Source organism: Carcharhinus amblyrhynchos, chromosome 11, assembly GCF_965287045.1.
Source record: "Carcharhinus amblyrhynchos chromosome 11, sCarAmb.v2.hapA, whole genome shotgun sequence".
NCBI lineage: Eukaryota > Metazoa > Chordata > Chondrichthyes > Carcharhiniformes > Carcharhinidae > Carcharhinus > Carcharhinus amblyrhynchos.
Window position 1 is genome coordinate 87,374,064 of NC_137334.1, and position 12,514 is coordinate 87,386,577.

At 41.7% G+C, this 12,514-nt stretch overlaps 1 protein-coding gene across 8 annotated transcripts in view; it reads right to left on the bottom strand.

The window, feature by feature from the left end:
• Positions 1-12,514, bottom strand: part of bin1a (bridging integrator 1a) — a 125,572-nt gene that overhangs the window by 16,893 nt on the left and 96,165 nt on the right. For 3 of the 8 annotated variants that reach the window (XM_080199500.1, XM_080199499.1, XM_080199497.1), the window contains 4 exons: positions 11,277-11,405; positions 7,557-7,661; positions 5,838-5,861; positions 1,416-1,559 (listed from right to left, as the gene is read on the bottom strand). In XM_080199500.1, coding sequence (XP_080055626.1) covers positions 1,416-1,559; positions 5,838-5,861; positions 7,557-7,661; positions 11,277-11,405 — 402 coding nt within the window. The remainder of the gene's footprint in view (positions 1-1,415; positions 1,560-5,837; positions 5,862-7,556; positions 7,662-11,276; positions 11,406-12,514) is intronic. The other 5 variants (XM_080199502.1, XM_080199498.1, XM_080199501.1 and 2 more) reach the window with 5 other exon arrangements.

A 12,514-nucleotide genomic window follows, 5' to 3' on the forward strand; every position in this document is an offset into this window, starting at 1 on the left:
GGTAGAAGGTCAGGAGATTGGGCAGAATACAAGAAAGAGCGATGGATGAGTAAAATATTACCAAAAGAGGGAAAAATAGAGTATGAGAGAAAACTGGCCAGAAATTAAAAAGATAACAGGAATTTCTATAAATATTTTTAAAAAGGAACAAGTTGCCAGTGAGCAGTGGTCCTACAGGATGAGAACCTGAAGAATTAATAATGGAAAACAAGGAGATGGCAGATGAACAGCTACTTTGCTGGTACATACTTATTTATCATCTTGTGAGCACATAGAAGCTACTCCTGTTGCTCTTCATTGAACCCTTTCCTAATGTGGCCTGCAAGTGCAGCCTAAAGCCTCAGCTCCCCAACTTAGAGGAAAATAGAAACCAGCACATGAGCAAATAAATGAAGGAAAAGTAAATTTATATCACATTACAATTACCAAAATTACATGCAAATCTGTATCTTCCTTCCCTATACCAAGCGAAAGAACAAATTTGATGCTTAAACATAAAAATCTAGCATTGTTTTACTTCCGGATAAAGATGACAACAAATTGCTTCCCTTAGTAACCAAATATATTTAGTTCACCAAGAAGACCAGAGTGTTAGCTCCTGAAATTATTCTAAATTGCAAAGTAAAGAATAAAGTGTCAATGTGGAAACCAGTGCAAACTACACAGAGGTCAATTGGCCCAACCAGTCCACATTAGTGTTCATGCAGCATTCTCTCTGCTCATACTTCCTCATCTGAGCCTGCCAGTTAGTCCTTGCTCCCTCTTAAGTTTATCTAACTTATCTGTAAATGCATCACTGCTATTCACCTCAACCACTGTGGTAGAAAGTTCCACATTCTGTTTGGAAAAAGTTGTTCCTTTGGAATTTCCTGTTAGATTTCTTGGTGACTATCTTATACTGATGGCCTCTAGTTAAGCTCTATGCTACAAGAGAAGAATTCTCTTTGTATCCATTCCATCAAAACCTTTCACTATTTTGAAGACTGTATTAGGTCATCCCTCTATATGGAGATGCCGGTGTTCGTTTGGAATGGGCACAGTAAGAAGTCTCACAACACCAAGTTAAAGTCTAACAGGTTTATTTGGTAGCATGGGCTTTTGGAGCACTGCTCCTTCATCAGTGAGTGGGTCCCCATTCACCTGAAGGAGCAGCACTCAAAGTTCGAGATTCCAAATAAACCTGTTGGACTTTAACTTGGTGTTGTGAGCCTTCTTACTGAGGTCATCCCTCAACCTTGTTGCAAGAGAGTATTTCCCACTGGAACAGGCAACCCAAACTCAGCCCATAGTTATAATAAATTGCAAGTCATCTTTAAATTCTTTGCCTACAAAATGGTCTATTCTGCATCAACAGAATATCCAGTCATGAAAATACATACATATGAAAAATTAAGCAAACAATTATTTACACTTACTTCAGCAGTGATACCTTCATTCCCTTGGAGCAGGTTAGGCTGGGCTGACCAGTCCACTGCAAAACTGCTCTCACCAGGGCCATCCCCCATGGCCATACTTGGAGAGTGGTCCAAAGACATGCTGTTAGATGCACTCTTTTCAGGCTGTACAATCCAGTGAAAAAACAAAGAGAAGTACAGTAAAAAATAAAGACAGGTATGGAGTGAAGAGACCCACACAAATGAGAATGGAATGCAAGAGCACCAGGTTTTATCAACTGCTATTGCCAAATGTCGCTCCCAACAAATCTCAAATTACCCAATTTTCCTTTCCCAAGATGATTCATACTCTACCTGATATCTAGGCTGGTGAGTTTTTGCACAAATCACACATGACCTACTTATAACCTTTGTCCAGAACCAATTTAAAGCACTTGTGAATTGCAATCAGAACCTTTGCAAGGTTTCCAGGAAGTCCATGGTGCAAGAAGCACCGTGTGTAGTTTTCCAGCCACCAGTTAAAAGGAAATGCACTAACAGCCACAAATTCTTGTCAACTGATGGTTAATGACCCCACAAGTTCCTCAAATTCTCCTGAAGGGCATAACTGGATGAGAGATTCTTTCATAGGGAGACATTGATTTGTGCCAGATAGAGCTCCTCTTGACAATAAAAGAACAGTCCCCTTTTTTTCTACTGAAGTGTAATTTCTTCTTTTCAAGGCGTTCCCACCACTTAACAGTTGGCTAAGTGTTAAGTCTTCTCAGACAACACGATTGCGTGAGAAGAGTATACAAATGACACACATATTGCCTCACTATGTTATTCAGTGCGTAATCAAAGGGATAGATCAATAAATAACTGCCACTGCATCTCTAAAGGTATATTTTAGAATGGGTACCTGCAAGTTCCCCTCCAAGCCACTCACCATCCTGACTTGTAAATATAATCGCCGTTTCTTCTCAAATCCTGGAATTCCCTCCCTAATGGCATATTAGGTTAATCCATAGCACGTGGACTGCAGCGATTCAAGATGGCAGCTCATCACCACCTTCTCAAGGGCAACAAGGGATGGGCCATACATGCTGGCCAGCCAGCATTGCCCATGTCCCATAAACAAATAAAAACAGAAGGGAGGGAGGAACTCACGATTGCCAGGGAAGTGGCACTAAGCAAATGGTTGGAGCTGTAGCTGGTAGTCAATCTTCATCCAAGGGTCTTAAAAAGGTGGCTAGGAAGAGATGGTTGATGTATTGGTTTCAATTTTCCAAAATTTCCTAGACTCCAGCAAGAGATTGGAAAATAGCTAATGTAATTCCTTCATTCAAAAAAAAGAGGGAGACAAAGCTACAGGCCAGTTAGATTAACATCTGTCATAACGAAACTGCTGGAAGTTAATAAGGCATGACAGGGACTTGGGGAAGGAAAAAATCAGGGAGAATCAACATGGTTTGTGAAAGGGAAATCATATTGCTCCAATAAATTGGTTAAACATAAGCTGTGGATAAAAGTGAGCCAGAGGGCGTATCGTATTTAAATAATTCACCAGTCAGCACTCCTTCAAAGTGGAGAGCAGCCTACGATCATCTGGGACTACGGCTACGACTTACGATTTGGAGATGCCGGCTTTGGACCAGGGTGGGCGTAGCAAGAAGTCCCACAACACCAGTTAAAGTCCAACAGGTTTATTTGGTAGCACAAATTTTTGGAGCACTGCCCCTTCATGACACACAACGCAGAATGGCTGAGCAGAAACTGATAGCCAAGTTCCACACACGAGAACGGCCTCAACCAGGATCTTGTCACACTATCTGTAACCCCCACGACCTGCCTGGGCTTGCAAAATCTCACTAACTGTCCTGTCTGGAGACAATACACCCCTCCTGTGGGCAAACACCTGTGCTTAACCCTCTCTTCACTTGCATTGTCCGTACTTTTAAGACTTGATTACCCGTAAAGACTTACATTCCAACTATTATCTAGTAAATTGAGTATGTGTCTGTAGATGTCCTGTTTGTGAACACAACTCCCACTCACCTGATAAAGGGGCAGTGCTCCAAAGGCTTGTGCTACAAATAAATTTGGTGTTGTGAGGTTTTGTACTGTACATGATTTATAGCAACTGGGAGAATGTAAATTCAGCTAAATAAATTAATCTGGAATATAAAGTTCATAACAGTGTGGTGACCATGAAAACGATCAGATTGTTGTAGAAAACTTTCTGGTTCACTAATTTCCTTTAGGAAGGGAAATATGCTGTCTTTAGCCAGCATGGCTGACTTGACTCCACAACAATGCACCTGCGCTCTGATGACCTAACAAACCACTCTGTTAAAGACAATTAGAGATAGGCAATAAATGCTAGCCTTGCTATTGCCACCCACATCCCAAAATGTTAAAAAAGAGCATTTTTCATCATGCCAAAATTGGCACTAGTTTACTAGCGAAGTGGAGGATCAGCTTTAGCACCACAAGATGAGAGCAGCAATCTTAGGATTAGCAATCATGGGAAATAGAATTAAGCCTGGTTTTAAATATATCTCAAGAATTTCCTCGTCGCCCAAGGGTATGTTTCTATGTGCTAGTTCCACTAAATCGCTGCCCTCCATATTTCATCCATTAGTCATACTCAAATAGGTTCCTGACTTGCATATTTTCAGAAGGAACCTTGCCTTCATGCCGTGCCTGAGTGGACTTCAACAAGGATCGCTGCAGAATAATGACTAGAAACTCTGGCTACATTCTGTTCTCCCCCCAATATTCTTCATCCAGGGTTAACTGAAGCCAATTAAAGATGAACCTTTATTGTTACTCAGATCAGATAAAAACACTAGACACACAATACCAGTTAACTGACAAATTATACTGGGTGGCAGAAGACTGAGGCACTTGGTGTAAGTTCTACACTCAATTCTCTGCGACTTAATTCATGCAAGCTTAAGGTAAATCAATACAGTAAAATAGGTTTGAGCATATTATGTTGAAAATCCTAATAGATCTTGTTCATCTAATTTAGTGATTAAAACAACTGATAGGCCAACATCCACAATCCCACTGATGCTGTGCTGCAGCAGCCATGGAATGTAGAAAGCAGAGAAGCCTTCTAAAGTTGTCATTCAATGCAACTTGGTCACAATTCCTTACAGCTGGGGGAGGAAGTTACCAGCCATAAAATAACAACATGAAAAGTGAGTCCAATCTTACAGCATTTCTGAGTGATTGTCTATGTGGGAGGCTGGAAAAGATGCTATTGTGTGTACAAATCCTATCTGGGTTTCTATTCATGAGAAATTGTACTTTTATCAAGTAAATAGGCCACACAGTTGAACATTGCAACAAATTTTGCCAAGGCTTCTAATATCAACAAGTTTTCTAGTGAAGGAAAGTAACAGCAACATAAACCCCACCTAAACATAAGCAACTATTTCAACGAGATGAGTAGAACCACAAATCTGTTTAGACCGAATAAGGCAGGTCCCACCCACTCCGTGAATGGGAACCCAATCCAACAAGACTCAGCTTGTTGCTTGCATTGCACACCCATTGAAGCCATGTTTACAGGTACCCAAGATGTGGAGATGCCGGTATTGGACTGGGGTAAACACAGTAAGAAGTCTGACAACACCAGGTTCAAGTCCAACCAATTTATTTGATAGTAAACTCTCAAGCTTTCGGGGTTTGCCCCTCTTGGGCAAACCCCGAAAGCTTGTGAGTTTACTATCAAATAAATTGGTTGGACTTGAACCTGGTGTTGTCAGACTTCTTACAAGTACCCAAGGCAGTGCCCAGGTATTCCAATTTAGTCTGCATTTTTTAGGGAAAAAAATGCCGTGACAAACAAACGCTTTTACTCATGAATGGATATTCAAAAAAGTTATAACCAATGGGTGCACCACAGCCTGCAACTGGCAAAAGAAAATAGAACTCAGACTGGTTATATTAAATAAAAATAGGATTACTTAAGTCAGCTGCTTAACGAAGAATTCACCTCATCTTAAAAAGGTCTTTTCCAATTTGACCACAAAGTGAAACAGAAAATTTTAAAAAGAATAATATCTCGACATGACAGCCATGCTGCAACATAAGTAAAGCCATCGTTGGCTACAGAAACTGAGGTACAGAAAGACTGGCACAGACATAGAATAGTAACATTTACTCATAGACAAGACAGGCTGGGCTTTAATACAAAGCAACTGTGTGCAAGCTGCTTGAGTCTGAGGCTGGATACAGGAGGGATGAAGTGATTTTAGAGAAGGAGGAACAAACAAGCGTAGGAAGAGGACCTAAAGCTCTGATTCTGCCAGCAGCTGTTGAGAGCAATGCATATATAAACTGTGTACATAAAAAAAGGTGCAGACATCAGCTGGATGGGCAGTGACAAAGGCGAGACTTGTACATGCTGAATGTTAGGTGTGTTTTAAAATAATGATCTATGTTGCTTACCTCCCACAAATCCCAAGGTAAAGACTAGCATGTTGAATAAAATACATAAAACATGTAAATTGAGCAGGCGTTAGTTACACCTTATATTAAGTATATATTACACACCCTCTCCCCATTTCAGAGACAATATCAGTAAACACACAAGTTAATGACAGTTAAATAAAACCTAGCTCTAAGTCAGCAGCTAACAAAATATGGCAACATCTTAAAATGTTCAGTGCTGGAAAGAAAGCTCAATCTTCATAGAATTTTATGGCACAAAGGAAGCCCTTCAGCCCATTGCACCAAGGCAACTCAGCTCCAATCCCTTTTAAATTTTTCCTATTTTACTTCTTGGGAGGGGAGGGGAGGAGAGGGAAGAAACTAACTGGGTTTCACGCAGCAGTCCCCAAACTGCATTGCTTGGCTGTGGAGGGTATCGACAGAAAAGAAAAAGGAGCCATGGCTGAAACAATGCCGCCCCCATCCAGATTCCTACGGGCAACCAGGGGCAATGGCACCACACTGCACACGTGCCTTCAGCCACTGGAGGGATGATGGGGGTAAGACCAGAGACAGTACATTGAAAAGCAATGAGAAAGTGTGTGGCAGAGAATAAGAGAAAAAAATCTTTCACTCCTTCAGTTTCAATGGGGTGAGATCTATTGTAAGTGGCATGTTCAAAATGCCTCTTTCACACGCTGATTGGACACAGCAAAGGCTTGTTGGACCACTTAATAATGCTCAAAAATTAGAATTTTCAAAAAATTTCTCTTAAGCACTTTGAATGGTGAACATCCACTGTTAAAAAACATACATTCAACCACTGCAGTCAGTTTGGCTTAATTTCTCATGTTGTCCTTTGGTACAGTTTTTAAAAACCTCATGCAGCTAAAATCTACAAACTATAGTTAGTGAATGCTCTACAGCCATTAACTCTAGTTTGATGGGAACAAAATTGCAACCTGCAATGATTTTATAGCTGCTGGGATGGGTGTCAGGTTAGTATTTTGCAGGAATGGTGATATGGACTAGTAACAATAGGTCTACAACAGTGATCCATTCGGTTCAATCCTCGCCATGGCAGCCTGCAAATTTAAATTCAACTTAATTAAATAAATCAAGGTGACGACACCATAAATGGTGGCTGTGAAACCATGAGGCTGTTGTAAACACATCTGGTCTACCAATGTCCTCCAGAGAAGGAAGTCTGCTGTCCTTACCTCCTCTGGACTGTGAGACTCCAGACCCAAAGCAATGTGGTTTACTCTTATGGGGTGAGGGGAAAGCGTTGGAGTATCACCAACATGTTGAATGACAGAGCAGGCTCGAAGGGCCGAATGGCCAGCTCCTATTTTCTATGTTTCTATTAGCTACCCTAATGGTCTAGCAAGCCACTCAGTTGAACAGGGATGGGCAATAAAGTGGCTTCACCACAGCCCTGGGAATGAATTAAGAGAAATCCTGGCATTCCCTGCTCCACACCGTCGCAGGAGCACTGTCACCCCATGGAGTGCACTGGGGTGCCCAAGGCTCCATCCTCTTGGTGCAACGAGGCAATTAATGAACATTCAAGTCTCTCACTTCTCAAAAAGGGAAAAAAGTCTAAATTTCAAAGTGTATCATTCTCCACAAAACTAGCATCTTCCCCTCCCCACAATTCTTTCTGGAGGCCAACAGCGTTTTCTACGGCTGGAATGGCTGGGTCACTAATCAGAGAAAAGACTGAGCTAAACAAACCTGAGAGACTGGAGAAGCTGCTCTCCCTACTGGACTGGACTCTGGCTTCAGAGGATCAAAGTCCAATAGGCTTCCTTCATCCTGCAGAGGCCCAGGAGCCTCAAACTAGGCAGGAATGGAGAGAAGGGGGAAAAAGGAGAAACAAAGAGAAAGTATTTTACTCATTTGCTACACAGGTTATGTTAAAATGAAGTGTTGAATAGCTGAACACAAAAAAAAACACGAGTAGACTTTAAAACAGGAAAGACAAATTAGATGAAACAACATTAAAAGACAACAATAATATTTAACAAGTATGACTTCAAAGAACTCATTGAAGACGACAACACACGAAAACCATCTATTTACCAACAGTAATTTTGCCTCAATCTACACATAATCCAGATAAGCCAAAGACTTTATTGGGCACTACACTGAGGTGGGTGCATATTATCTTTGATGAAAACATCCATTTTGATTTGCCACACATCTTTGACAAGGTAGAACAATCCTCAGTGAATAAGCAACATTGGACAAAAGATGTATTTGCATTTTCTTGCTGCTGCCAGTAGAGTGGAACAGTGAGGGAAGGGAAGGAAAGTTGTTGACATAACCTCACACGGGATATTCCAAATATTTAGGTAGGACACAGGGCTAACTCACAAAGAGAAGATACATATAAAAAGTGTCCTGGCCAGATCAGATAACTATAATCAGTGAAAAGGACACAGAAGAGCATCAGATAATAGAATAGATTTCTCAGAATTTTATGCTTGTGGCCATCCTGTTCATTGAGTGGGACATGGCTCAAGACAATTGTTTATAAATCAGCTGTTACTCAAGTCCTTTGAATTAGCCTGGAATCAATTACTGGATGGCATCTAAACAGTTCCACAGCAAAAAGAAAGATCAGGGTCTTTTGAAAGTTTAGCTCTGCAATCATAAAGCACATTGAACAAACAGACTGGATGTGACTACCTCGTAAAATTCAATGACATTCCTGTTTCAGTACCAGCTTATTTACATTCATTTGAAACTTTGGCCAGATAGCTAGAGGTGTGCTGAACAGAACAATCAGTTCTGGCAGTGGAGAGCTACACTCCTGTTCAAATCTGTATTCGTCACATAATCACATCTTAGAATCACAGAATCCCCTCCAGTGCAGCAGGGGGCCACTTGTCGTATCAAGCCTGAATTGACAACAATCCCACCCGGCCCTACCCCTGTAACTCCACCTATTTATGCTGCTAATCCCCTGACACTAAGTGGCAATTTAGCATGGTCAATTGACCTAACCCGCACATCTTTGGACTGTGGGCGGAAACCCACACAGACAAGTAGAGAATGTGCACATTCCATAGTCACCCAAGGCTGGAATTGAACCCAGGTCCCTTGTGCTGAGAGGCAGCAGTGCTGATCACTGCCACCGTGCCACCTTTCTATGGTATCTTAAGTGGGTTGATTAACGACCTGTTCTCCCTTGGTGGGACTGGTTGAAACACTTCTACAAACCTTCAGGGAATCAGTGAAACATTACATGGTTACTCATAACTAGGAAAGAAGTAGGATCCCAAACATTCCCTGTAGGAGTCACACTTCTCATTAGCATGGCGAGAAGCCTAGGGAATCACACCCAGCTGACCCAGAGGTAGTAGTGAGGCAGTAGAGGAATTTAAGCCCAGCTCTTGATGCTGAATGCCCTCTCTTTTTCCAAAAGGACAACCTCTTCCCTCTAGCTCCCCATCCAGGCTAAGAGAAAGGAAGACTACATTTTGATCAATGAAAACAACTGTTTCGTTGAATTGGGCTCTCATGCCACAGGATCTGATGCTCACATGCCGAAGAGCCTCCCATCTGTTTCAGGAACATTCAAGTACCTTCCTCCAGCCAACAATAGGCAGTAGTCCAAGGAATGTAGATTTACTACCAAAGTCCTCCCTGGATGGTCCATCAGTGAATCTGGAAGATGGGGCTAACCAAAGGAAAAGAAACAGATTCCATCCAACATTCCATTCGATATTCCCGGCAGATGCCAGCAAACTCATCAGGACGACCTTGCACTCCAATTTGCATGCTTATGGAAAAGAGTTGAATATTGGTCTCCACCATTTTCAAAGAAAGGATAAGATGAATTAGAAATCAAATTTATGAAAAATACAGGTTTAGAAGAGATTGTGTAGGCCTTCAGGAGGAATGCCAAGCCTCCACACCGATGCAGTGTCAACCTACAGTGATTGTACTCATCACATGCATTCGCTTATGCGCCTGAGAGATCAACAATTAGAATCAAGCCCAAACTTCTGTAGGGATGCTGAGAAGGCCTGCTCCATCTTATCAATGCAATTAAAATTAAAGCAAAATACTGTTTTCTATTTCAGATTTTCAGCATCCACAAAGTGTGGAGAAGTTCAACAGGTCTGGCAGCAACTGTGGAGAAAGAAGAGTCCAATTAGACTTTGCTTCAGAACTCCAAGGAGTCATATTGGACTAAAATTGTTTCTCTCCACAGATGCTGCCACCACCTTATCCTTTCGTACACATGTTCACTTCCCTATCTTATCCCCTGGAATAGGTAAGCAATCTACAACTAAGTCAGGAAATCCTTGTGGAGATTATTTGACTCAAAGCCCTCAAAGGCAACATGCGGCTTCAGTTGCTCATAGCTCAAATCTCAATCCTTTCCATACCCAATATTTAAGGTTTAAGTACCTCTTTCTTTCTAAAAGACCATAACAACTGCATACTTACCTCATACTTACTTACATGCATATCTCACCTCAGCAGTCTATCCAAAGGGCACTTAACCCCATGCTTTGCATATAGATTTTTAATAAAGCCTAGCCCTTAACCATTTCAAACAGGCCAACCAGCCATACCATATCCAATTACTGTCATTTTAAAAAAATCATAACATTCTCAATATGCCAAACTTAGTGTAACCACAGATTTTAAAAATGATTCCCTATGCAAAGCATTTCATTACAATTTGAGCACTGAGTAAAGGAACACTTGAAATTAACTTTGTCTCTTGTATAAAAATAAAACTTCCTGCTTTAGATAAACCACAAATCTTCCCCCATTTCTGGGCAGACTCTTGAACCGTTACCAACTGTTGAAAGCCGCTCAAGTTGATATCAATTCTGTATAAGTGCTTCGGTTAAAAAAGAAATAGCTGTTCATGAAACAAAAGCCCATTAGACACTCTCGAACTAGATAACAACCAGTTTCCTCCAAGTGTTACAAGAACAAGCACTCTGAGGAACAATTAGTATTTTGACTTTGCAGTATTTGGTAAGGCCCATTAGAAACCTACATAAACAGCCACAGACAGTGGGCAAAATATTCTACAAGACTTGGAGTTGCCACAAATTGCATGTGCCTGAAATATAGCAGTCAGGTATCTTTCTCCCCGACTTGCAAATTACTTTTTGACAATACTGCCATTTTGACTTTTTTTTCATGATTTTTGAAAATTTGACCCATCACAGATTAGAACCTTTTACCATCTTTACGTTGGTTAGGAAAGGTGGCAACTCCAGTCTAGTTTGAACAAAGATAGGACTAATAGTCTTGGATGAGTAACTGAAGGAAGGGATCAGACAAGAAGCTACTCAACTAACCCAAAGCATGCTTCATGCACAATGGATAGGTGAAGATTAGTCGAAAGTGGTGATGAAGATGGGGGTTGTTAAAATGGTGATGAAGATCACAACAAGGCTGTTGTGAGGGGGAATGGCTAACCTGTGAAGGTGTCGTCACACTTATCTCGGGAATGAAACTGTCGTCAAACAAATTGAGGATATTTTCTTGCTTGATGTCCTTTGACGGTGTGACCTTTGGTGGAGGGGGCACTGGAGGGCCTTTCCTTTGCTGCATATGCACAAAAATACATCAATAGCAAAAAGCAGGAATAGAAAGCAAGGCAGGACAATCAACGCTAAACTTCATAACAATCTAGCGATCAAGTGGATTGAGGAGCAGAAACAGCAGAGCAGGCTGGACCCTATAGGAAAGGTAGAACACAGATCAGACAGGCAGATAAAGGGAAATTTGCTGTTCAGTTCTGTTTAAACTATCAGTACAGATGGCAGCCACTTGGCCCATCATGGCAGTGCTGGTCAGAAACTAAAGTTCGCGTGTCATTCCACTATTAACCTCTGTCACACGATGACGATTCTCCTCTTCAGCTGAGTGAGTTTCAGATCCCCATCTTCCTCTGGGTGAAAATACTCCCCAAATCCCCTCTAATCCTTCCAAGTACTTTAAATCTTTCCCTTTAGTTGGCTCCTCTGCTAATGAAAATAGATCCTTCCTATCCAATGTCTGGGCCCTTCAACTTCAAAGGATAGCAAGAGTTTTTATAAATATATAAAAAGGAAGAGGCTGGCTAGGGTGAACGTTGGACCCTTAGAGGATGAGAGGGGGGACTTAGTGGTAGGGGATGGGGAAATGGCTGAGGTCTTGAATAACTTTTTTGTTTCGGTCTTCATGGAGGAAGACGAGAATAATCTGCCCGGTGTTAGCGATGGAAAGGTGGTAGGACTGGAGGGTCTCAATGACATTATTGTTACTAGAGAGGCGGTGCTCGGCAGACTGGAGGGACTGATTGTGGACAAGTCGCCAGGACCGGATGGAATGCATCCGAGGGTTCTGAAAGAAATGGCGCAGGTGATAGTGGATGCCTTGGTGGTTATTTTCCAAACGTCGCTGGATTCCGGGGAAGTGCCGGAAGATTGGAAAACGGCTAATGTTACGCCGTTGTTTAAGAAGGGTGCCAGGCAAAAGGCAGGGAATTATAGGCCAGTTAGTTTAACGTCTGTTGTAGGTAAAATGTTAGAATTCGTCATCAAGGAGGAAATAGCGAGGCATCTTGAGGGGAATTGCTTGATAGAGCAGACGCAGCACGGTTTTGTTAAGGGGAAGTCCTGTCAGACAAATTTATTGGAGTTCTATGAGGACGTGTCTAGGGCGGTGGATAG